This window comes from Aplidium turbinatum, chromosome 1 (genome assembly GCF_918807975.1).
Source record: "Aplidium turbinatum chromosome 1, kaAplTurb1.1, whole genome shotgun sequence".
NCBI classification, from domain to species: Eukaryota; Metazoa; Chordata; class Ascidiacea; order Aplousobranchia; family Polyclinidae; genus Aplidium; species Aplidium turbinatum.
In genome coordinates, this window is record NC_137472.1 from 49,918,974 (window position 1) to 49,946,179 (window position 27,206).

A 27,206-nucleotide genomic window follows, 5' to 3' on the forward strand; every position below is an offset into this window, starting at 1 on the left:
CGATTGAGTCACTTCGGGTCAAAATTTAGTTAAAAATTAAAAAAAAAAACGCTTCCGCGTAGTATCGAACGGGTGCAACCTAGTTCGTACCTTGAACCATTCATACAGTCAGTTCGTACCATGAAAAGATCAAGAAAAGAAATTAAAAAAAGCCGAAGTCGCTGATCGCAGTTTAATAGCACAAAGCCGAAGTCGCTGATCGGAGTTTCCCCAAACAATTTGAAACAAACTCGAGGGTTAGCGGAAACTGCAGTTAGCGGAAACTGCGGAAAAATGTTTGCAGAAACTGCGATCAGCGAGGGTTAGGGTTAGAGCATAGATTACTCTGTGGTTAGAGTTAGGGTAAGCGGAAACTGCGGAAAAATGTTTGCGGAAACTGCGATCAGCGAGGGTTAGGGTTGGAGCATAGATTACTCTATGGTTAGAATTAGGGTAAGGGTTAACGGAAACTGCGGAAAAATTTTTGCGGACACTGCAATCAGCGAGGGTTAGGGTTAGAGCATAGATTACTTTATGGTTAGAATTAGGGTAAGGGTTAACGGAAACTGCGGAAAAATTTTTGCGGAAGCTGCGATCAGCGAGGGTTAGGGTTAGAGCATAGATTACTCTATGGTTAGAATTAGGGTAAGGGTTAGCGGAAACTGCGGATAAATGTTTGCGGAAACTGCGATCAGCGGACTTCGGTTTTGAGCTATTTTTTCTCTTGATTTTTTCAGGGGAAAAATTTTAAAATGATTGCGGAAACTGCGATCAGCAACTTCGGCTTTTTTAATTTTTTTCCTCGATCTTTTCAAGGTACGAACTGACGGTCCGAACTGTTCATGGTACGAACTAGGTTGCATCCGTATCGAACTCATTCCCTCTGGAGCACCAGCCCGATACGTATCCTACGCGCCACAGAATCAGTTGAAAGTAGGTGTTGAATTTAGAACTTATATAGGCACTCTTCTCGTCTTTTGCTTTGAAAGAGAAAAAGAAAAAAAATGCCTACATAGTGACGTCATGACCGGTCAAATAGTGTTTCAGATTCAAAGACCGGCGCCGGTCAAATAGCCACTGCCTATATGTTTGGTCGAGTCCTGTCTTTGTCATGAGTTACCAGGAGGTGGGAGGGACTTGTATACCAGCTCCAAAAATTCAATCAATTAATTTTTCCCACTAATAACCTATTTTGCAATCTAACTTCTACAATTTTGGTTTTTAGGTTACTTCCTGTTTATTGCTGTTTCAAAAGTATTTTTTGTGGTAAACATCAATGATGAATAGTTTTAGCGCAGGTATGTGTAGGCTATTAATATTAATTTTGTATAGGCTATGAACCATAGACTCCTTAAGTAAAGGACTGGAACCTCCCATGCTCGGGGTTTGTAACTTGAGTCCGAATGATTAACTTGAGTCCTGGCTTAAATGACTTCTAGAGAAGCTAGAAACACAATCTTGGATTCTATATTAGGGTTTTTGAGGATGGCGAGTTCAATAGTGTTACTTTCAACAATACCTGAGGTCATTTTCAAGGTCAAAATATCATATTTTAAGGTCAAATTACAGAATTTTGGTCTTTTTTGTCCATTTTTACGTCTAAATCGTAAAGCAAAACTATTTCAAAGAAGTCTGTGACAAAATATGATATTGTGCACCTACTGCATCTATTGTGTAAGATATTTTCTCTACACTGCGTAAGTTCTTTGAAGTTCTTTTTGTTTATTTTCGGAAATATTTTGGTGATTTCATATGCCCTAGCAAAACATTGCGGTTCCAAGCCTTTGTGATGTAACAATTTATTGAAATCAAAGCTGTAATTTGCATGGCAAGACTGAAATGCGTTGCCGGTTTCATTTTGCTGAGTTGTTATCCTTTGTAGATGCACGTTTAGCTAGTAGTATAATGCTGCTTGTACTACTTTAGCTAACATTCAATTGAAAGCTTATGTCCTCAATGTAAGTGACAAAGAAAAGCCTTTGGGATGCCTCAGGGGGCAAGAAAAGCTTTCCAACTAGTGATAAACATTGTCTATTATAGTGTCATCTTGTTATGTATTGTCAATTTGTGTATTATATTGTAATCATTGACTCTTTTAGATAATAGCCATAGTGTTGAGAAATACATATGATGTTTATGTAATAGCATATTTCGTCACAAACTTCTTTCAAACAGTTTTGCTTTACGATTTAGACCAGCGGTTCTCAACCAGTGGGCCATGGCTCACTGGTGGGCCATAGAAGCATTTTGAGGTGGGCCACAGACATGTTTGAAAAATTGAAAGATTTATTGAAACATTGTGTTTCATTTTTGTCACTATAGTTAATTTTACACTTGTGTGTTTGTTTAGTTACAATAAATGATGCTGCTGTTTTCAGCTACAAAGTGGCAATCATCATTCTAATTATTGCAACATACAGGGTTTTACATCAACTCAGTTTATACAACACTTTATGATGTAGTAGACTAGTTTGTGATTACAATTAAGCCATCTTTATAAGCGGTAGCTTAGTTGAACTTCTGCAGATCCGCTTTTTAGTACGTGCAGCATTTTATTTTGTGGATTATGTTGGGCATCAATTTGTATGTATGTATGTACATCAATTTTTGATAACAGAGAAGAAAAAGGACATTGTGTATAATTTTGTAAAGTTCTTAGTCATTATTCATTGAGGCCATCAAAACTGAAACTTCACCTCGAAAAAGTTCATCCAAATTACAAGGATGAAGATGTGAACTTTTTTAACGAAAAAAAGATAGTGTAGAGCGTCAGCGCCTGGATTCAACAAGGAGATTCTAGCAACATTCCAAAGGCAATGTTCTGCTGCTTTTTGTTTATAAACCTTTTTTGTAATTTTTTTCTTACATAAAAACTGAATGGGCCACAGAACTTTTATACAAACAAAAATGGGCCACAAAAGAAAAAAGGTTGAGAACCACTGATTTAGACGCAAAAATGGGCAAAAATGACCAAAATTCTGTAATTTGACCTTAAAATATAATATTTTGACCTTGAAAATGACCTCAAACGGTGTTGAAAATAACACTATTGAACTCGCCATCCTCAAAAACCCTAATATGAAATCCAAGATTGTGTTTCTAGCTTCTCTAGAAGTCATTTAAGCCAGGACTCAAGTTGATCATTCAGACTCAAGTTAAAAACCCCGAGATCGTCAGTTTCCAGTCCTTTACTTAAGGAGTCTATGCTATGAACTAAGGACAGATAAACTCAGGTAATGGCCTACTATTTTAAGGAGCAACCTATTTCGTCCCCTGAACACTTCGTACCCCAATTTTATCCCCTAAAAAGATCAAGAAAAACATACGGGTGCAACCTAGTTTGTATCTTGAACCATTCGTACAGTCAGTTCGTACCCTGAAAAGATCGAGAGCAAAAATTAAAAAAAGCCGAAGTCGCTGATTGCAGTTTAATAGCACAAAGTCGGCGAAGTCGCTGATCGGAGTTTCCCCAAACAATTTGAAACAAACTCGAGGGTTAGGGTTAGCGGAAACTGCGGAAAAATGAAACTGCGGAAAAATATTTGCGGAAACTATGATCAGATCAGCGAGGGTTAGGGTTAGAGCATAGATTACTTTATGGTTAGAGTTAGGGTAAGCGGAAACTGCAGAAAAATGTTTGCGGAAACTGCGATCAGCGAGGGTTAGAACATAGATTACGGTACTCTATGGCTAGAATTAGGGTAAGGGTTAGCAGAAATTGCGGAAAAATGTTTGCGAAAACTGCGATCAGCGAGGGTTAGGGTTAGAGCATAGATTACTCTATGGTTAGGGTTAGCGGAAACTGCGGAAAAATGTTTGCGGAAACTGCGATCAGCGGACTTCGGCTTTGAGCTATTTTTTCTCTTGATCTTTTCAGGGGGAAAATTTTAAAATGATTGCAGAAACTGAGATCAGCGACATCGGCTTTTTTTAATTTTTTTTCTCGATCTTTTTAAGGTACGAACTGACGGTACGAACTAGGTTGCATCCAAAAAATACAACAGTGCTGAACTCGCATTCGGAGTGGCCGCAAGCATTACAAAATTTGTCTCAATCTTTTTAGGGGACGAAATAGGTTGCAGGCCTCGAAATAAGATTTTGTTTCACGGCGGACAAACGTGTCCAGTCTGAGCAGCTATCTCGGGGGACAAATTAAGTCTCACGACGGACACACCAGTTTTAACGTCGATTGTCATGCTTAATCACTTTATCTTGATAATTCTTCGCCATTTGAGAACTATAGTTATGGTTTAGAAGGCTTTTTAAAATTTCAGCGAAGTCACTCTGAAAGGCTTGCAAGCCTTAAAGCAGCCGGCGGCCATGGCCGCTAAGTAGTGCTTCAATGTCCGCCAGTGTCACCTCCTCAGTTGGCCAATTTGGCCGCCAGTTTCTTCTAGCTAATTACCGTAATTATTTTACAATAGAGTGATCGTGGATTAACTGTCGAAAATATCTAGTACGGTATCAAAGAGTGACGCAAAATTAGGTCAGCGCGTCATAATCACCACTGTTGTGTTGTGCGATCAACAGTTACGGTATAAGTCTTGTTTGTAATTCCCGATGTTTATTTTAGCAAAATGTTAATCCGAAGTGCTAATTTACATCGGCTGGCAATATTGTCGTGTTTATGTAGATTCAATGTTGTCGGACATTGAATCGTTGTGAATAAGGAAAACTACCCAGACAACAAAATTCGTCATTTTTACCCTGATTTAACGACTGCAAACGTAGAATCAATGTAAAATTAAGAATGTGCCAATTAATCGGAATCGGCAGGTATCGGCAATTTTTGAAGAATCGGCATCGAAAAAAATTGCCGATTCTTTATCAAAGTTTCCAAATCAAAAGGAGCGCGTGGAAATACTGATCAAAGAACGGCTTCTTCGAACAACCGCATCAGCGTCAACGAGCATTCCGAGAGCGGTAGTCTAAATTATGACGATTGTCCGCCATTTTGTAAACTCTTGTTTAGTAGGCACCAGATCAAAATACTTTCTTTCTTTGAAATGACGAAAAACGTTCAAGGAGAAAACCAGACCAGATAAAATCTAAAGTTGAATGATTACACAACGGTTAGAAGTTAAAGGAGAAATGGATTATTACGTAATAGTTATTATTTTAGTGCCGCTTGCAGTATGCGAGGTATGCTTGCAGTATGCATTTTAGTGCCGTTTTGCAGTATGGTGATTGCGCAAACGTACGGTAATCAAACCAGCTAGCCTACCTGGTAATCTTTTTTCACGTGTTTGCTAAGCAACAAGATTGGCTGCAACTCTGCGTTCGAAAACAATACTAATTTCTTCACAAGATTTTTTCTTTTTTCGCCTATTGATGCACTTTGAATGCAAGGCTGGTGTGTTACTTTTTTAAAGGTTTTTGTATATTCAATACCGCTGCGTTCATTTTCTTTTACACTCTAGTCTTTTTCTCTTCTTGTTTCTGGCACCTTCTTGAATTCTGCGAGAAAAATACTGCAAACCGCACAAGATAATATTTTGCACACTGCATTAGGCTAAGCTACGTTGATTTTGCACTCTGAGCGATTGCGATTTTTCTCTTTTAACTGATTTCCGCGACAAATAAAACATGTGTCTATCACCACTTTGTAGAGCGCAAGAAGTGAAGAACTACCGTAAAAAATCACGCTGTCTAGAGCAGGCGACAAAGCAAACGCTTTTAGACATTTCAAAGGCAGCAACTTGTAACAAAATCGCAACCACTGTAGAGCGCCAACTAAAAGCAGCTTTAATCATTTAACCAAAGAATCGGAATCGGCAAAAATTTTGTAATCGGCACATCCCTAGTAAAAATGACGGATTTTGTTGTCTGGGTAGGTTAGTTGACATTCGAGGCCGAGGAGAAAACACGTGTCTTCAGAGTTGAGAAATGTTTCCGCTGTGGGTTAGTGACTTCACACCCTAAATGGTGACATCATAATGGTATAAATTGTCAGGTTTTATGAATGGTGGTATGCACATGCAGTTGAAACAATTTACTGAGCAGCGAGCAGTTGAAACAATTTAGTGTCGTAAGATGGTCCCGCAGACCCGCAATAATACCGGATTACAATCCCGATAAAGCAGTTATTTTGTGGTACAACGATTCTATAGCAGGACGTCGCCCAGACTTCAACAACACTAAGTGATCATTTTGGCATTGTTGCAAGTTTAATTCTATTTACTTGTGCTATCGTTATTTGTATTTTGGCCTCCAAGAACGCAGATTTGGCTGCCGAGAAGGAGCTCTCGGTAGGCCACGATGGCTGTCGGGAAAAAACACGAGTTTTAAGGCCTGGCTTGTCATTAGACCAACGAAGTGCGCTTGAAGAGTAGCTGCCCAGTGCCCAATACGCCACATAACTGATTAACTTCCACCGAACAAGGTCGTGTGGCTTCTTGCGTCACAATGCTTTGGGCACAAGTCGGAAAACTTCTGCACTAATGTTACTGTGTTCTGCTGTGCAATGTTTCACTAGGCTTTTTTCTTGGGCCATTGATGAGATAGGCAAATTTGACTGGTTGCTGGGCCGGAATGGCCCGTTTCGGTGAGTCCGATTCGGTGAGTCCGATCCCTTAACGGGGGATTTTTTCAATTTTTTTTAAAATTATCGGGTACCGTGGCCTAATTATCATTGCCGTTTTAGGGTTAGGAGTTAGGGTTAGAGGTTAGGAACTCACCGAATCAGACTCACCGAATCGGACTCACCGAATAGTAGCAGACCCTGCTGGGCAGTATCGTTTTTAGGCATCATCTGTCTTGGCAATTGAATTAGGTGATAGTTTTGTGCTTTTTTAGGCTTTGGATCTTGCAAACATCTTTATTTTGTCACTGTATTTCTGTGTTGTGCCATTTTGCAGCTGAACAAGTAGTTTTTACCTGTTTCACCCTTTTTGATGAATATCTTTTAAAAGAAATTAACATTGCAACCTTGTGTTTATTGGTGTAAAATGTATTTTGCTAAATTTGTTCTTATGTTTCTCGGCAGCCGATTTGTAGCAAGAATTGACAGCGATAGACACGTGTTTCGCCCATGAGGCTGGGCTCATCAGTATCGCACCGTATTCTGCCACAAATGTATTTCGACCGCCGCTTTACCAGTCAGTTTAACTCTTATCTTTGTGGAAAGAAAAGAGCCAACAAAACCAGCAGGCACCAGGGCAGAGGACATTGTGAAGAAAGGGGGCGTATTTGTTCTTATGGCAAGAGTAGCATTGTTTGTAATATTGGTATTTTATTGCAGGTCAGGCTGGAGCTATATCATCAGCAACCAGTGATCCAAGTACTGCACACATGCGGGTGTTTGTTGGTAATCTTAATACACCTAACATAACAAAACCAACACTACAAAACGTTTTTGGAAAATATGGGCATATTGTTGGTAAGTGTAGATATCATATTTCAAGCGAATAAAAATGTTCCAAAACAAAGCTTCGTTCCTAAACTTTTCATCAAATTTTCCTATAATTCAACTGATGATCCACTGGGATGCACGGTGTGACAAAACATTTTAAATAAAGTAAACAATATCACACCAAATCAGAAGAATCGGTTTATTTAAATACAGAGCTTTCGCCACACAAGTGTGGCTTCATCAGTATAAACTTATTCAAATTCTATTTGAATAAGTTTATACTGATGAAGCCACACTTGTGTGGCGAAAGCTCTGAATAAAAATGTCATTGCATTTTTGACATTTAAAGTTTTGTTATATTTAGCTGCTAAAGAACATGAAGTTTAACAAAAGTGATAAAATTAAAAGTGGATTTAACATTAGATCAGTTCTCTAGTATTCTAAGAAAAGAATTAAAGTATTTTTGAACTACGTAATGGCCCGTTTCGGCAAGGCCGATTTGGCGAGTTCCCTATTGGGCAATTTTTTGAAAGGAAATTATCGGGTATCTTAGCCTAATTATCATTGCCGTTTTTACATTGTTTTAACGTCGCTAAACGTTGAAATCGTGTAGAAAAAAATAAAATGTTTGAACTATTAAATTAAATTTTGTCATGTTTGTGTCTATAATTATCGGGTACTGTAGCCTAGTTATCCCGACCAGCAAAAATTTGTTTCAAGAACCCAGTTAGCCTAACAGTTCATTTTACATTGTAGTAACAGAATGAAAACGCTAACCAATTGTGTGGCCTACAGTTTGGATTGAAAGGAAATTATCGGGTACCGTAGCCTAGTTATCCCGACTAGCAGAAATTGTCGTTTTAACGTCGCTTAACGTTGCTTGCAAGAGCAACAAGGGCGATTTAACACAAAAGAAATTCAAAAAGTGACAAGTTTCCCGAAGTTTTTACTTTGAGAGTCTCGCATTCAAAAAATTGGTTGTGATGTCATAAAAGACTCAGAAAAATAAACATTGCAGGAAACCAGCTCAGTGTGACCACTGACCATGCGGATTCAGAAAAAAGTAAACAACAATAGAGATATAATTAAATGTAATAAAATACAGACACACTACTTCTGTTTAAATAAACTTTGTTCAATCAATTTCATTTTCCAAAAGTTTTACAACAGTTACAAGTGAAATAATTTTATAGCGATTTAAATGCAATTATACTGTATTTTCACCAAAAAAGTAGTGATAAAAATGAAAAAAAAAATTGTAGTCAAAAGCAAATTAAGGAGAAAGATTATACTGGCAAGTAAAGTAGTTTTGATGATACAAATTTTAGTACAAAAAATAAAAAGGTCTGGCAGCACTACTTCTAAAAATATAGTTAAAGGCTAGGTAATTTCTTGACAAAAATAACTAATATATTCTAAGTTTGCATACAGACAGTGACTAGGATTCAAAGAACGGTTCGTATTTACATTGACTCAATGTCTGAATAGTGAATAATATTCAATTGTTGGATTTGCAGAAAGCATTGTTAGATTTTCAAAAAATCGCCGAATAGGGAACTCGCCGAATCGCACTCCCCGAATAGTAGCAGACCCTTTGAATTAAAACCTAAATAATGTCCCATCAAAGTGCCCATCGGTAGAGTCATGCAGCCCAAGAAAAGAAATAGAATTTTTTAGCATGACAAACTTACCCCTGTTTAGGCTGCTATTCAATGGATATATATATGTACAGTAATTGTTGTCTGATTATGGTTAAGCCAAAAAAATCATATAATTTTAACTCTGTTGTGGGTCATTCCATGTCAAATCACCCAATGGGTTAAACACCACCTTCTCCGATTTTGATGAAATTTTGCACGTTTGTTGCATATGGGCAGAAACCCCCAAATATAAAATTTTATCGTGATCAGACCATTCGTTCTGGAGATATTGACCTTTGAACTTTTGACCTTTTTGACGAGGCGCCAAAGTTTAAAACTCAATTTCTCATTAACCACTTGACCAATATCCATGTGTGAGGTATCATTTTAAAGGAAATTGACTCAGGAATTCATTTTTGACACTAAAATCTGAATTTAACTTTGTTTAGAAGTAATGACCTTTTCACCTATATTTTGACCTTGAATTTCACCCTGTGGAACAAGTTCGATTTTTATTATGAAACACCCAAATTGTAGTCAAGGTAATGGACTATAACCTCTGTAAAAATCAGAACACTATTATTTTTCGTTTTTGAGATATCGCTCACCTAGAACCGAACTATGTTATGTCCATTTTTCAAGTTTTGAGAAAAACAGGAAAATAGATTTTGAATTGGGTTTTTGTAAATTATCTCCCGATATATATGCAATATTTTATACCAGTGTGACTAGTAATATCTTGTTGGTTGTTGGGCATCATTTATGATACTTTTTAACCACTAGGGTGAGCAATATAGTGTTTTTTTTAAGTATCGGACGGACTTAACATTGTTTGGTTTTGAAAATTCTAACTGGTAATTTCATAAAATAACGGACATAGCATATTTATAAAATCGATTGAAGTATTGTAACCACTGTTTTTACATTGAAACAATTTTAGATGGAGCTATAAATTGAGATGGAAGCATCCAGGTAGCAGTTGTAAACTTTTTTACAGTGCAGAAGCATGATTTCCTGTTTTGGTACTACACAATCTTTTCACCTGTGTGATATTATGTTCAATTGTTTCTTTGCCATACTCTTACACATCTTCTGCAATAGTGCTATAAAATGTGCCAGGTCTTATTTGGACTTTTGGTACATGGCCTCCTCAAAAAACCTAGCTAGTAAATAGCTGAAAGGTTTATTGCTCAATGCTGCAATCACGTTTGTTAGATAGAACCATAACTGAGATTTCTGAATATCAAATTTAGCTGCCTAATCACCAACTTTCATCAGACTTTGAAATAATCTCCAACAGCTTAACTAAATTAACATCTGGACATTAAAAAACATCCCAATCATAACACTGTAACAAGCCTTAAAGCAGCCGGCGGCTATCGCGGCCATGGCCGCTAAGTAGTGCTTGAATGACCGCCTGTGCTACCTCCTCCGTCGGCCAAGTTTGGCCGCCGGTTTCTTCTAGCCAATTATTTAATTTCGCAATAGAATGATCGTGGATTACATGTCGAAAATATGTAGTATCAAAGACTGAGTGACGCAAAATTAGGTCAGTGCGTCATAATCACTAAGTAACTCCTCAGCTTACGAACAAGTTGCGATCCGAACGGCCGTTCGGATCTTGAATTGTTCGTAAGTTCAAACTGTACTGTTGCTTGGTGTAGCCTACAGAACTGCTTAGGCCTATATGTACTAGACATTCGTCCATCACATACGCAACATACACCTAAGTTCTTTCTAATATTAAACGCACAGAAATAAAGTAAAACACAGCAGACATTGTCTCAAATCATTGCATTGTATTTACATAAATATACAGTGTAGTGTGCAAAGTAGCCTACGTACACTGTTTTATGGATTTAAGCTGTCCATCGACGTTGGAATAGAAGGGGGGACGTCTGACAAAAAAGGCAGCTTATTCAAAACACTATTGTTGAGTTTGAATGCAGTTGTTCTACGTTTTCTAGAAGACTTTCTACAGATTCGACGTTCTCTTGCGGGTCATCACGCTTCCTGAAGAATTAGTTCAAGGAAGATTGCACAGTCTTTCGTTTCTTCTCAAAAACACTGAGAGCTTTCTCAATCAAACTAAACCCATCGGCCATCAACTTTGTTTCAAACTTCTTTGTAGGAACAATCTCTTCATCATCTTCATCTTCTTGTCTTTGCATGGCTTTTAATTCCATTAGTTCCTCATTAGTCAGTTCCTGTGTGTGTGAGACTCAAAAAGCTCTTGAAAGTCATATTCCTTTAGGTCAATATCGAGCTTTTTATATATTTCAATGAGATTTTCAAGAATCTCCTTCTCCTCTTGCTGAAATCCTTGAAAGTTGTTTGCAAACTGTGGGCACACAGCCTTCCAGACACCATTCATTGTGGTTGTTTGTTTGTTTTATCTTTATCCTGCATTGCGGGAAAGAGGACTCGAGCGCTATGCATCGGTGTGTGCCTTCCGACGTACACCTGACTCACGCTGCAGCCGACGGCAATGTCTGTTTCCGGTTGTCTACTTTACTTATGACTTAAATTTGGTACTACCCATTACTCGAAATCGATCACTGAGTAGAGGCAATTTTTGTAAAGTTTCTTGCCCAGAGAAACAACAGCAAGTGCGGGTGGCTGGAGTCGAATATGCAGGCTCTTGACTGCGAGCCCAACGCGCTAACCACTCGGCCACTGCTGCTGGTTCGGGACACTTCACGCCATGCAGCATCAATGTGCTCTATACACGTGATGGGAATGGAAATGTGATGGAATGAAAGATTTCTAAGATGGAATGGAGATGGAATGGAAGAAAATCTCAGGATGGAAGATGGAAAAAACGCCTTCCATTCCATCCCATACCCTGCTCCACTGGCCGGAATACTGACCTACTGAGCAATTGTCGTCGCCACAATGACCATTGTTGGATCACGTATACGAAAATCTACAATGGATTTTTATACCCATGTTGCCATTTTGACGATACGGAAATTATTATACAAGAGAAAATAAGGACTGTTTCCAACACAAACAAACCCGCCAGAGATGCATTTACGAAAATTTTTTGTCAGAAAATATAAATGTTTGTATCTCCGAATGTTCGTAAGTCGAGAAGTTACTGTACTGTTGTATTGAATATATCCAGCTGCGATCACCAGCGCTGTAAGTCTTGTTTGCAATTCCCCATGTTTATTTTAACGAAGTGTTAATCCGAAGTGCTAATTTACATCAGCTGGCAATATTGTCGTTTTTATATCGATTCAATGTTGTCGGACATTGAATCGTTGTTAAAAAGGAGAACTAGGTTAGTTGACATCCGAGGGTAAAACACGTGTCTTCATAGTTGAGAACGCTGTGGGTTAGTGACTTCACACCCTCAATGGTGACATCATAACGGAATAAATGGTCAGGTTTTATGAAAGGCGGTATGCAGTTGAAACAATTTACTGAGCTGCGAGCAGTTGAAACAATTTAGTGTCGTTAGGTGGTCCCGCAATACCGGATTACAATCCCGATAAAGCAGTTATTGCTTGGTACAACAATTCTATTGCAGGACGTCGCCCAGACTTCAACAACGCTAAGTGATCATTTTAACATTGTTGCAAGTTTAATGCTATTTACTTATGCTATCGTTATTGTATTTTGGCCTCCAAGCACGCAAATTTGGCCGCCGAGAAGGAGCTCTCGGTAGGCCACGATGGCTGCCGAAAAAAAACACGAGTTTTAAGGCCTGCTGTAAGTTATTAAACAATACTGTGTTTACTAAATTAGTTGATCTGACAACCTTAATCATTGTCACAAACCAGTGATGCATTCATGAAACTAGAATTCAAGGAATGGTTAAATAAAATCTCTATGCTAATATCTAACAGTATCTACAGAACGAACAAACAACATAATGAAATTACAAGGAAAGATAATAACTTTGCAACCTTAATATCAGCAAAATTGATACTTAGTATCTCAGAATTTTCAACAGTTCTTTTGAGTACTGTAGTCAAGATGAGTCCGGCTGAAACAAAAGCAAAACTAGCATTGGTGTTCAGTGTTCACTGTTCAGCTACTTCTGGAATGTCTGCATAAAAGTGGTGGTGGTGTGGAAGAATGAGGTTTTTTTGCATAATTTCATCAAATCGGCTTTTTTGTCCTTTTTTACTGCCAGCTGTGATTTGTAACATTTGGGTAGTTCCATAACTAACGACAATGAAAATTCAGTTGCAAGTCGTCTGCTGCTCTGTTGACTTGATTTTATGAAGTCTATCTCACTGAAAGACGGCTCTGAATATTTGTACTTGAAGTATAGCTTGACTGGATTTACCTAGCAAAACTTTAATTGCATAATCTTGGTCCACAGTATTTTTTCACCGTCAGAATCAGTGAGCAAGTCTTTTAGGCGCAGACAGTTAGGCGTTGAACCATTGGTCAAATAGGCGGCAACACTGGCGTCAGGATATTTAGGTGCGGAGCACTGTGGCACCTGTTCATTTACATGCTATTCTTAGTAAAGTCTGCAGATTGTATCAGCTTGGCAGGTAGGGCAATGCTTTTCACACAAAATGTTATATTGAAAAGAAAAATATGTTGTTTTGTTAATGCGCGTGCATTTATTTGTGGTTAGTCATGGCTTCAGTGAGTGAAGCTGCTGTATCTGGCAATGCTTTAGTAAAAAATATACCGTAGGCTATATTCAAGTAGGTGGTAGGCTTGAGTGAAGAATAACTTAGTTTTCTGTCAAAACTCCGGCTAGGTTTTGCCAAACCTGAGCTGATACAATCTGCAGACTTTAGTAGGAATAGCACCTAAATGAGTGGACGCCACAGTGCTGTGCACCTAAATATCCTGATGCCACAGTGTGCGCACCTATTTGACCGGCGCTTAACTGTCAGCGCCTAAAAGACATGGACCCCAGAATCAAAAGTTGAGCCTCGAATGATATGTGAGTATTGTGGTGAATCATTCACAAATTTTTTGAAGTCAACAACTTGGCTAAAATCAGTGATTGTCACTATGGTAGGATTGGTTTTAAATGACCCATAGCAACCAGCCTTACACAGCCTGTGTCATCCCTGAGTGACACAATGTCAAAAATGTGCTGAGAATTTACCATCAATACATCAACCAGAAGATCACCTTTTCACAACATGTATTATGTCCAGCATTTTCAATCAGTCAAAAGTAGCAAGTAGTTTAAGTCCAACATACTATGTTATGTCCAGACACAGTTAATAGGTTGACATTATGTTAAGTCCAGGGAAGGACATAGCACAGTTCTGTTTGAAAATTTTGAAATTTCTGCAGGACTTAACATAAGCTAAAAGCTAAAATAATTGACATAAAAGAAATCTGAGCATGCCATCAGATAGAGCTATGTCCAAAACCCAAGAAAAGTTGAAAAAGTGATTTTTGCAAAAATTGGACATAACATAGTTCGGTTCTAGGTGAGCGATATGTAGATGTAAAAATTCTGTATTTTATGAAAAGTAACTTTTTTTTGGTTGTCACTTAAAATCTAGGTTTTTGGAACTTGATATTCTTTATTTTACAATTAGCATTATGAACTGCAGTATAATTTAGTATGACTCAAAGTTACTAGACTGCATTTAAAAAGTGACCAAACTTATTTCAAGTCCTGACCAATAAAAAAACAGGCATGAAATTGAACCAAAATGATTTTGCAGTGACCTAAAAAATGCTATGGCCATGTTGGTTAATTGACCAAAAAATAAACAACGAAAATTCTAAAACAATTTCAATTTGCATAGCAGTGGTAAATTGATGTTCTCTTTATTTTTCTTCGTGTATGAGGTAATGCCGTCGCGCATGCATCTGCGTCAATTTCACAATCAGTGCAAGCATTTTATAGCTGACCCGTCAAAACTGGAGGCTTGGCACCACCAAGCAAAAAATCGAAAGGAAAACAGAAGCTAAAAAGAGGGACAATCAAACTAAGACATGGTCTAGAAAAGCTCATGAAACTCAACTGGAATCATCAGAATCAGAGACTGATAATGAAAACCACGATCTTCAACTATACAATTCTATGTTCGGTGAGCTGATAAATAGATTCAAACAAAGTAATTCCTATGCTGAACGTGTTCAAATACTGACTCTCTCTCCGTTCACCATTAAGCGCACAATACAACTATTTGAAGCAACAAACTACATATATAGTTAAAAAGAGCAGGAAGTCCTGTCAAAAATGAAAAAGGAATATTAGGCCAATGTGACAAAAAGAAGGGAAAAGCTATGGATTTGACACTCCGGGATAAAATAATGCATTTTTATGAAAATGATGACAACAGTCGCATGAGAGGAGCGAGGAAGAAAGTAAGTGTTTGTAACAAAAATGGGAAAAAGAAGAACACCAGAAACGCTTGGTTCTATAAATATTTAATAAAACTACCATTCAACGTTTTATAGGCAGAGAAAACTTTTTTCTCTGCCTATAAAACGTTGAATGGTAGTTTTATTAAATATTTCTGGAAACTTCCTTGGTTTCATATTATTTGGTTCTATGTAATTTGAAGGAGCTACCTGCTACATGCACTATGCAGCTTTCAATGAGATTCAAATGCAGTTTGGTTTGAGCAAAGTAAGGTTTTCTACATTTGCAGCTCTTTAACCAAAATGGTGCGTATTAGCTGGAACTTCAGTTCACAACAAATCACTTAATGGCAAGTTGTGTCTGTTCCACTGAAAATGAAGCGTGCATGATGGCATCGATAGGTGTAAGAGTTGCCCTAGCAAACAGGGAACTATCGATTTTTTGCAAAATTGTGGTGAATTAGCAGATCTGGATGAAATAGGTTATAAGCAATGGGTGACTGTTGATCGTACTCAATTAATCAGCATTGTAGAGCCAAAAGCAGAATTTGTAGATACATTGAGTAATTCGATTTCAAAACTTACATTACACGTCACAGCTATATATATTGCTAAATCTCAAAAAGGTTACATGAACAATCTCAAATCTACCATGACGCCCATGAAAGAAGCTGTTGTACAAGGTGATTTTGCAGAAAACTATTCCTTTGTTATCCAAGACGAGATTCAAAGTTACCATTGGAAAAACTCACAAGCTACCCTCCACCCCTTTGTTGCATACTACCGCTCTGACGATGAAAGCCTTGAACACCTTAACATGTGTGTTATCAGTAACTGCAAGGAACACAACACTGTGGTAGTCCACACCTTTCTCAAGCATGTAATCCCCTATCTGAAACTTAAAATTCCACAAGTTGAAAAAATTCACTACTTTACAGACGGGTGCAGTCGTCAATACAAGAATAAATACAATTTTATCAATTTGTGTTACCACCAAGCAGACTTTGACCTATAGTGCAAATGGAACTTTTTTGTCACCTCGCATGGCAAGAGTGCCTGCGATGGCATTGGAGGTAGGCTACAGTCAAACGACTTGTTCGTAAAGCAAACCTCCAAAGACCCTCCACTGATCATATTTCAACCACTACATCAATGTTCGAATGGTGCCTCCACAACATTTCTGGCATTTATTTTTTCCATGTTGACGTGGCTGAAGTAGCGTATTTGACGTGACTGAAGTTTGTCCAAATTGGTCGCTTATTTCCTCCATTGCAGAAGAGTAAAACTGTTTTTTTCAGTAACCACTTTCTCAAATTGTGCGGCTTATGAATTTTCCTAAGTCTAACTACATGCTCTGAGTCTGAGGTACAATGATCATAAACTCTTGTGCTCACCATCTAATGTCTTGCTGGGTATTTTACCTAAAGTAACCTTGTACCGTACACATTACTATCATTGAAATCAGAAAAATAACATTTTTGTCATTGTGTTGATTGCAATTTTTCTTTGGTATGAAAATATGCAGCATGCTAATTATAGCTCATGAATTTTTTCTTAATTTGAGCATTGTATTTGTACCAAATATTGCAGGTAAATAGCAAAGTCAAAAAACAACAAAAACGTTTGAAAACACATTTTTAACTTAGACTAACATTCGAACATACTAAATTAATGATTAGTACAAGTCTATAAATTAGTCAGGAAGGTGGTAAATATCACAAAACTGCTGTAATTCAGTCTATTAATTCTGTACTTAAGATGTATGATACCGTAATACACGGTTGTGTCATATCATTGTGATTTTATGCATATCAAGCAATTGGAAAACTCCTAAATGGATGCAGATCCATCCAATATATTATAATTATATACTGCCGCTGTTGCTTTGTCATGACAGGAGAATAATGATAAAACATCAAAGATCAATGCTCTTTTCTGATGTATTTATTGTAAAACTATTTTGTGATTCAGTCCTGAAGTCTAAACTTCAAATTAGCAATCATTCAGATACCACATTTGACTTTGCAAAAATTTTTACCCAAAAAATATTTTTTTCACCAAGTACAGAATTTTTACATCTACATATCTCAAAAACGAAAAATAATAGTGTTCTGATTTTTACAGAATTAATAGTCCATTACCTTGACTACAATTTGGGTGTTTCAAAACAAAAATCGAACTTGTTCCACAAGGTGAAATTCAAGGTCAAAATATAGGTGAAAAGGTCATTACTTCTGAACAGAGTTAAATTCAGATTTTATTGTCAAAAATGAATTCCTGAGTCAATTCCCTTTAATATGATACCTTACACATGGGTATTGGTCAAGTGGTTCATGAGATATTGAATTTTATAATTTGGCGCCTCGTCGAAAAGGTTAAAAGTTCAAAGGTCAATATATCCAGAACGAATGGTCCAATCGCGATAAAATTTTATATTTGGGGGTTTCTGCCCATATGCAACAAACGTGCAAAATTTCATCAAAATCGGAGAAGGTGGTGTTTAAAATTTCAATTTTTTTTGGGTGATTTGACATGGAATGACCCTTGTGTCAAATAAAAGTGGTGTTTTACATCAAATTGTATTAAAAATAGGATCTTCGTAAATTATTAACCATGTAACAAAGAGTCCTATTATTAAAGCTTTGGTGGAGAGTTTGCTTTGTTGAACCATAGATAATCCTATTATTGCAGCGATTTCTATTCATCGAGGTTTTGCATTTGTACAATATAACACCCCGCATGCTGCTCGAAGTGCAGTGGATGGCGAACATGGAAGTATAATAGCTGGACAAACTATTGGTATGTTGCTCACAAAACTTGACAAATTTCTGTAAAAAAGTGGATCCTAACCATTTAATGATGGTTGTAATAACTTACTAAAGTTTGTGTTCAAGAAGAATATGCTTTGGAAACTTGACCATTTCTATCTTTATAATCAACTTGTTTTCTTGCTTTTCATTATGTCTTTGTATTTATTTTTCTTCACTGCAGCTGTGATAATACTTTCTAGTTATTTACAGTAATGTAACGCTATCAAAAATTCATTGATTGAACTTTGGCAGGGTACCATGTTTACTTGATTATAAGTCTTCCCCTTTATAAGCCCAGAATGGCCCGATTCAGGGAGGCCAAATCAGAGAAATCCCAATTTGAAGACAGCCCTTTTCAGAGAAAACCGATTCAATGATTTTTTAAATCCAGCAAAGACTTCTGTTTATTTAGAGAATTTGTAGAGATCATTTGGGTAGGTGGTTTTTGTGTTTACCTTGTCACGAAATGGCCCGTTTTGGTGAGTCCGATTCCCTATTCGATGATTTTTTGAATTTTTTTTAAAATTATCAGGTACCGTAGCCTAATTATCAGTGCCGTTTTAGGGTTAGGAGGTAAGGTTAGGGGTTAGCAGCTCACCGAATCGGACTCACCGAATAGTAGCAGACCCACACCTTGTCATACCCATGCCAACAACAAAATTATTGTTTCAGTGAGGTAGATGATGCCAACAAGAAAATTATTGTTTCAGTGAGGTAGATGTAAATTAGCTGATATCTTGCGGGTATTGGTTATAGGGATGTCCAGCAACTTGAGACATTTTTGCTGAGACTTCATTTGATTAACCTTTATTGTTAATCACAAAACACCTTTTGACAACTGTTTTATTTTACCCTGAGGCTTTAGTTGAAACTTTTTCGCTGAGACTTTATTTCATTAACCTCTATTATAAGCTAATTCCTTTGAATAAACAGATGCCCAGGGCTGTTAGATTTAAAAGGCTGTCTCAGAATTGGTATTTCTCTGAATCGGATGATCCGATAATGTGATTCTCTGAATGGTAGCAGTCCACTATAAGCGACATGTGATCTGGGTTTTTTTTTTTCGGTCATTTATCGGTCATTGACCGTTTTTTTAGCAAAATGTCCGAAAAAAAATATAGTCAATTCGGTCAAAATGTTCGAAAAAATATATAGTCAATTGACTATATATAACCAAAACTGACTAAAAATCACCAAAATAAATAAAATTGACCGAATTTTTTCAAGTCACTTTGGACAAATGACCGAAAAGTCTCAGCGAAAAAAAAAACCCAGCATGTAATAGTGCTAAAAAAATTTGTAAGCCATGTGTAATGTTGCTAATAATTATATAGTGCAAAGTAAGCAGCCCTTATTTGTAAACAGCACATGTGTGTCATGTATTGTGTGTTGAGTTGACCTGTTTTAGAAGATTGCAGTATGGTATTCTTAACTCTTACGGGTAATTAAGGCTAGACTTTAATCACAACAGATTTCGCGAGATTATCAAGGTTTCAACAAGTCAAACAAGGCATGAGAATGCAGTAATGGTGTGATTAAAATGCAGCTTTACTAAAAGAACCGTTGATATGATTACTAAACTCAACAAAAAGTGTAGACATTGCAAAGGCAATACACATGAAATGTAAGGTAAAACACACATTACACATGCTGTTTAGTGTTTACAAACAAAGGCTACTTGCACTAATGCACTATATAATTATTAGCAACATTACATGTGATTGATAGCAATACGATATTCTTAACTCTTAGTAATTCAGGCTAGACTTTAATCACATGATTAGGTGTGCGCATATTCTTGAATTAATTGACTTGTTGAGCATGTGTGCTTATTCACAGCTTTGCTATGCCACAGTTTGACATCGTTAACCTATTTGACGAACAGCAATAGGGTAACCTTTACACTGCAAAATATAATATAGATTGGTATGATTGCTTTGTAATATTGCAACAAAGGTTTTATTTACTAAAAATAGTCGCTCCCAATTATGAGCCGCCTTTAAATGTTGTAAATTGCATAAATGATGACAAAAAATATCTTATCAGCTGCGGTTCATGTAAATATCTATGACATGCGCCAACAAAAACAAATAAGTGGTTATCATGAGCAAATCAAGTATGACCACTTAAACATCACTTTTTAAATTTAATTTAAACAAATCTTCTTGACTATTTTTAATTCTTATTGGTGCGCCAGAAAAATTTGGCCTATAGGTTCAATTCCACATTCGGCTGCAAACTCAATTCCACATGTCGGCTGCAAAGCTGAGTGGTGAGAGCGTTGGAACGGCAATCGAAAGGGCGCTCATGAGCATGCAGCTGTGTCTTTGGCAAGACACTTTAAAGGCATGCCTGAAGGTGGACATGAAGGTTGGCTTCCTTGCCTTCCTGTCCACTTAATCTAAATCTTCAACCACCAGGTGTAAACCTGAATACGATGACGAATTCCACATTGCCTTACTCCACATGTGTAATGTGTAGAGTTTTTGTCAAACCAAAGGAGCAGATCAAACTTTTGGATGTCAGTTTCATCACACATTCAACCATTTTCAAAAGAACAAAGAAACTTCTGTTGCATGTTTCAATGTAAACATTTTTTGCTTGATATGAGATCGTGCTTTGACAGGCAATCAAACAAGCATCAAGTGAGACAAATTTTGGAGGAGTTGTATTGTTTGCAACTCTTTTGTTCAGACTAGACGTTCCATTTTGAGGAAGTTTTATAATTTAAATTGCAATTTAATGCAAGGGATACCAGCACTGCTTACAAATCTTTTTATCGATAAATGTATGGAAGGTTTTTGTGTGATAGGATGGCTGCAACAATAAGGTGTTTGGCTTTATTCTATATGATACTAGTTTGCTGGTTTAACACTCAGTTAAGCTGGATGTTGAAAAATAATGCTTGCCACTATGTAGGGTGTAGTGAATTTGAGTGGGCATATTCGCTGAAAAAATAACTGACCACACTTGTCAGTTAGTCATATCACCATTTCGATCTATAGTTACACACAGGCCTTATCGACATGTAATTTAGAGGCCAATGTAACTTGAATTTGAACTCCATGCTAAATTTACTTTTTATGTCGTTTTGAAATGATAGTTTTGAGAATCCAAATTGACAAACTGTGATCACTAAATCTCAAACCACTGCAAAACTCCTAATATTACATAAAAAACATGACATCGTTCCCTATTACCAGTGTTGCTAAACATTTTTTGAATTTCCAGCACAGATGCAAAGATCTAGTCAATTATTTGAATAGTAACAATAGCACAAAAGTTGCTTTAAATGACATAAAGTATACAGAAAGACTATATTTGTTAACTGCTACTCAAACTATCAACTTGTAGGGTTTTGCCTAAACTTACAGAATACTGCCAATGCTCAATGCAACATATCTTTGCTAAAGCACCTAACGCCAGTGCACAAGCAGTTACGGCTTGATGAGGCAAGTCTGAAGAAGCCATGACCAACTGGCATGCAGTTAAGGATTTGATCATTTGATGCAGTGGAAATGTGCTACCTGAAAATGATTCACGCCACGTCGAATAACACCACTGTTTATTAGGGCATCCACCAGAGACTACCAGTCGTGCTCGTGCTCACCATGCACAAATGACTTTCTTGTTCTTAATCTTTGCTGTGGTGGTTTTATTAGTGTGGTGAAATGTATCAGAAAGGCTGGGTTTTTTATTTTTACGTTTTATATGGAGAACTGCACGCTGGCGCCGCATTCTAGCTGGCTCATTGCCTGCAAGGATGGCCAAACAGTCAGTTAGAGTTGGTCGAAGGCATCCAGCAATAGTTCACAGGCATTTATTGATTGGCTCATTAATTTGACAAGGTCCAGTGCACTGGCCACTTTTGCACCATGTTGCAGCACAGCAAGGTGTAAACTAAAGCTAAAGTACTGAGTTGTTTTCAGTACTTGTAGGCAAATTGGGCTAACACCCCGTTGTGAACTCAGATCTTCCCGGTCGCGAAATTTTTTTCCCCACGAGATTTTTGTCTCATTGATTCTAGTCACTCTAAAAGTAAGATTTTCCGAAAGTGTTTTGAGAGATTGGTTGATTCAGATTGCGAAATAACTATTTGCCAATGAAATTGTGCAATGATAATAAAATATAAGCTTTCCCTAACCCTACTTTTTTGAAAAGCTCTTGTGCACCGCAAAAATTAATTTAAAGAAAAAAAAAGTTTGACTACGACGGGCGTCGAACCCCCGTTCTCTCGATCAGTAGGCAGAGGATGAAACCACTGAACCAATCGTGCCAACGAGAAAATGTTGCATTCACACGGTTTTAATACAAACTTTTACCAAAATATGTAAATGAGACAGAAATCTGGTGGGAAAAAAATTTTCGCTTCCCGGTCAGGGTGTCTTATGAACTACATATTTGCGGTCAGATAGAGAGCCCGATCATAAGTGCTTATAAATCTCAATGTAAATATGCTATTTTATATTGATAAAGCAAGCAACATCGAATATTGCTGAGATGAATATTTGTTTCAAAAAGCAAGTTTACAGCTGAAAAAGGTCTTGAAAAAAGGCTGGTTCTTTTGGTTTTGGAAAAACAGTGTTAGTACTGGTATTTTTCACTGTAACCTGCAGTGCAGAATTGACTTGTTCCAGCTATTCTAAATTATGCCATCGCCATGAATCAAGATGAAAATAATCATGGACCAGCACATGATTATTGACCGGTGCATTGCGAGTGAGGCTCATGCAGGCCAAGACACAATGTGCCTTTTCAGTCTTCATTTGCACAGTCGACTAACCATATGCATAATTCTATTTAAGTTTTCTTTTTGAGACTTAAAAAACTTATACATAATGTTTGCATGAAGATTTTTCTAGTAAACTTTTTGTAACTAGTTTTGAAGCATGAATAAATGTGGGATAATACTTAGAAACTTTAAAAGTTAATGTTTTAATTTTCATTCAAGTTTGTTTGAAGTTAAATGAAAAGTTAAGACCACTTTGCTGCTACTTGTTTAATGTTCATAGATGCTTCATTTTTTGCCACAAACTTAATTTCTGAATTTTCATGGAATATTTATACAATTTGCTTTCAATTTTAAGATAAAGTTCTTATTTTTCTGCATTTGTGGTCTATACTTTTGCCAGTATGTTTTAGATTTGTTTTGCTTTATACTCGTGTTTTAGCAGGTTTTTACATTTTGGGTTTTTTGGAGTTTTTGATATTTTCCAGACATAAATATTTCTTCCGAGCCAAAACCCAACCAAAAACCTTCAAACAGCTCTGGACAGTCTTTGTAAGTTGTTTTTTGAAACTTAAGTACGAGAAAAGTATTGCAAGAACGGTCATTAGTTTCTTATTCGCTTTTTGTGCATGTAATGATGACTAACAAACAAAACACTCAATCAGTAAGATATAAGTAAAGTTTTGACAAATATTTTTGTTTTCTTTTTCTGGGTGTCCTTGTGAAGAAGTCGCAACATTCCTATTTTCATGTTGCATTATGGATATATTTCATCAGAAAACTTATATATAGAACTGTGTGCAATGCACTTGTTGCAACAAAAAGTATTTTTGCAAATTGCTGTGCCATGGCATTTTTCATTTCACTTTTTTGCTTCGACCATATGTCACCATAAGCTTTTGAGAATTTTTTATTTGTAAAAGGTACAGGTCCTTAACACATTTCAAAATTGTCATATTGTTACGCCACGCATATTTTTGTCAAAATGATTGAACGTTTTGGTTTCAAAACACCATTAACAAAAATTTATTTTGCGCTACTCGTTTTTTTCTACAGTAGCTTTTTAATGTTTTATGAGAAAGACAATGTTTGGGTTTTTACACACTTTCATCCACTTGGGCTTCATTGCATTCTTGGTAATTTGTTAACGCCACTTATGTGTGTACCCTATTGACTGCGTTTTATCTAATACTTTGTGTTGCTTTGTAGTGGGAGTGGGTATGATGGAATGGGAGCTGGGAGCTTTGATAGTGGGTAAGTAACAACGCAATAATTCAGCAAGGCAAGGTCTAATCCCGTATTCTTAAAATTTACGTCCAATTTTTTTTGTGCTAACCCAAAGCTGTACTATTTGAGAAAAGTTAATCATGTTAGTTGCTTCTTGAAAGTGTAGAAACATTCATCAGTTGTAATCTTTAATCTCACCACTTACAGCAGCAATAACATCGTGTTATCCACCGAAAGTTTTAATATACATTGTCAACATCGCTCAAAGTTTGCTAGCTGTAATATCACTAAAAATGTGCGCTTATTGCTTTGGCAAGCTGTTGATCAACGATTTAAAAGTTCAAGCTGTAGCTTTCTGCATACATTCTGTTTCAGTGTCGTAACTTCGGTCACGCTACGTTCACAGCGTCTTATTGATATCCCAATGTTATTGCAGGCGTGGTGCATTCGGTGGCCAGATGGCCAAGCGTGGACGAGGGGCTCGGGGAGGTATGGCTGCACGAGGTGCCATGGCTGCCCGAGGAGCCATGGCTGCCCGAGGATTAACACGTGGAGCTCGTGGTAGAGGTGTTGCCCGTGGAAGGGGTATGTTTGGAGGCCCTAACAAAGTGCAAGCCGGCCGTGTTGAAAAACCATACCAAGCCAATAAGAACAAGTTTGTCAAAAAGCCAATGCTACCTCCTTTGGTGAGTTATTAGGTAGTTTTTCAAACTTTTTATACAAATATGAAGCTAATTCGGCATAACTTGATTGGACACGGTCATTCAATCAAGCAGCCCAGTAAAGTGTTTCTGTTAACGATAATGTCCGCAATGTCATGGCTAATGTAACTTACAAACTGTGTGCTTATTTTTTAAAGACAACGCTTTTTCTTTACAATCAGAATGTGTATTCAAACAACAAAGTATGGTTTAATTCTTTATATGGGCTTAAATAATGATGTTCCCTATCATGCAGACAACAAGAGCCATGCCAGTCGAGTCCCCCATTATTGGAGAGGTAAAGGTCACCAACAGTGAGACTGTTCCTACATCAAATGGAACAGAACCGGTCGATCTTCCTGATCTCAAGCGACAGCTGATGGAAGTTCGCGATAAGATTGATTCCTTGCTAAAGATTTTTCCTGTTGTAATGCCAAAGATGCCATCAGAAGGTGAGACTTTACGAGATTGATTGTCTAGGCTGTAACTTAGTTGTATTGTACTTTTCACTGTGCTACTTTTCAGTAACTTAGTTGACCAGTCGCCACTTTGTGTGGTGCAAACTCTTCAAATAGCCTGCAGCGCAGCTGCAGTTCACTTCACACCTTTGAGAAGTTATGGGGACAACTGCTTCTGTTTTTTTTCACAAGTTTTATGTTATAAATACTGATAACAAGCGTAATTTGGCATTAGACTGACTTCAGCAATTCGAAATTACAGCTTGCTAGTTTGAAATCTGTCAAGCTTGCAACCAAAAGTGAGATGTAACTTTCCTTCAGTTAGAATGCAAGTTTTTCGGATATACGCCCAAGGCGTATAGTTTCAATATATTTGTGTCCTTTGACCAAGATCAACGGAATGAAACTAAATTTAAAGAAAACAAAGACAATGTTGATAGAAAAACTAAATGAAAATAAGATTAATCTGGAAGAACAATTCCTACTACCTAGGGTCCCATACAAGATGGAAAATGTACCAATGATGTAGCAAGAAAGAAATTCACAAATAAAATTAATGCTTTTCGACTGTGGTGCTACAGAAGAATATTGAAAATACATGTATTACATAAAAAAACACAATACAAACGTAGCAATTAGAAAAAGAATTGGAGTGCAAGGTAGATGTGCAAACTATTTAGCAAAACAGAAGATGAAATTCACGGGACACATTTTGAGAGGATCGGCAGGACAGCTACACGACACCAATTGGTTATTGAGGGTATGATGTAAGAAAAATAGGTGCAGGAGAAGGAGATGCACTTGAGGAGATGATGTAAAACAGTCAAGCAGCGGAGAAGCAACAAGGGAACGTTCAAATATTACGTAACGCTTTTTTTCCGAATTTTTGACCCCCCCTCCCCCATGTAACGCCAACGTAACGCTTTTTTCAATCCCCCCTCCCCCATGTAACGCTTTTTCACTACAAATTCAGCACAAAAAACTACCATTCCGTACTCGAAAGCGTTACGTAACGTTTTGCTTGAACCCCCTCCCCCCCCGATGTGACGCTAACGTAACGCTTTGCATAAACCCCCCCCTCCCCCTCGAAGGCGTTCGTAATATTTGAACGTTCCCCAAGAGTAGCGGAAGAACGTGACGTGTGGAAGCAATTGACAGCCAACCTTCGTCTCGGAGATGGCACATGATGATTGATGATGATGAAGATTGCGTTAGAACTGTAGATTTTTAAATGCCATTAAATGTGTTTTGTTTAGTATTGCTCAAATGATAATTGACATTCTTCCTATTCGTTTTGCTAAAAAGTTGACTACGTTTCCGCATTGTTTAGAATGCTTTGCGATATTACTAAGTTAATCGAGTTGAAGCAACGCAATTATCGATAATTATTTCTGTTAAAAAGTGTAAGAGATATTTCTCTCCATTTCGCTCCAAAAAAGTCTGGATATCATCACGAAGCATCAGGGTCGACGAGTTGTCTGCAGCGACTCTTCCACTTCTCTTTGTCGTTAGCATCTTCAATTTTTCTTTATCAGATCATCCTTCACTGTGTCTTCCCTTTCTCATGTTTTCCATCACTATCTTATTCCAAACTCGCTCTGTTAGGTTTCTAATTAGCATTTTTGAAGAAACTTATAAACTTAGCTAGGTATTGCTTTCGGTAATAAATTGCAGTAACAATAGCTAGCAAGTAGCAACAGAGTTCCATATTTCCATGATTAGTCACAAAAATTGGTTATGACAGCAGAGAAATGTAAGCTTATTGACTTAGGTACTACAATAGTAATTTAGTTTTAAGACCCAAAAGTAAAACAACTCTAAATGATGTGTGTCTGCAGAAACTACAGATTCACAACCAAAAGCAGATGACATGGACTTGGAAGACGCCGTCGAAAAGGAGTGATGTGCTGCATTTATCATGTTACACTGCCTGACTTGTGTACTTTAATGATCGCCTGTAAATAAACTTTTTATACAATCACGCACTTGCAGACTTGTTGTTTCG

At 37.3% G+C, this 27,206-nt stretch overlaps 1 protein-coding gene across 2 annotated transcripts; it reads left to right on the top strand.

Annotated features, from left to right (window-relative positions):
* Positions 1-893: 893 nt before the first annotated feature.
* Positions 894-27,179, top strand: LOC145782188 (uncharacterized). 2 transcript variants are annotated; one of them, XM_082593960.1, is made up of 9 exons: positions 894-912; positions 1,205-1,277; positions 7,220-7,357; positions 17,968-18,075; positions 23,304-23,367; positions 24,025-24,069; positions 24,479-24,728; positions 25,000-25,195; positions 27,040-27,179. In XM_082593960.1, exons 2-9 carry the CDS (start codon positions 1,256-1,258, stop codon positions 27,102-27,104), a joined length of 888 nt encoding a protein of 295 aa, XP_082450086.1. In that variant the 5' UTR covers positions 894-912; positions 1,205-1,255; the 3' UTR covers positions 27,105-27,179. The 2 variants fall into 2 exon arrangements, with proteins under 2 accessions (XP_082450086.1, XP_082450094.1); XM_082593968.1 differs by lacking the exons at positions 894-912; positions 1,205-1,277; positions 7,220-7,357 and adding an exon at positions 13,435-13,888.
* Positions 27,180-27,206: the final 27 nt, after the last annotated feature.

Excerpts from the sequence above, each read along its gene's own strand:
- LOC145782188 (XM_082593960.1), top strand. The coding sequence starts at position 1,256 with ATGATGAATAGTTTTAGCGCAG. Across the intron at positions 23,368-24,024 it reads AACAGCTCTGGACAGTCTTT|TGGGAGTGGGTATGATGGAA; the intron begins GTAAGTTGTTTT and ends GTTGCTTTGTAG. Across the intron at positions 24,070-24,478 it reads GCTGGGAGCTTTGATAGTGG|GCGTGGTGCATTCGGTGGCC; the intron begins GTAAGTAACAAC and ends ATGTTATTGCAG.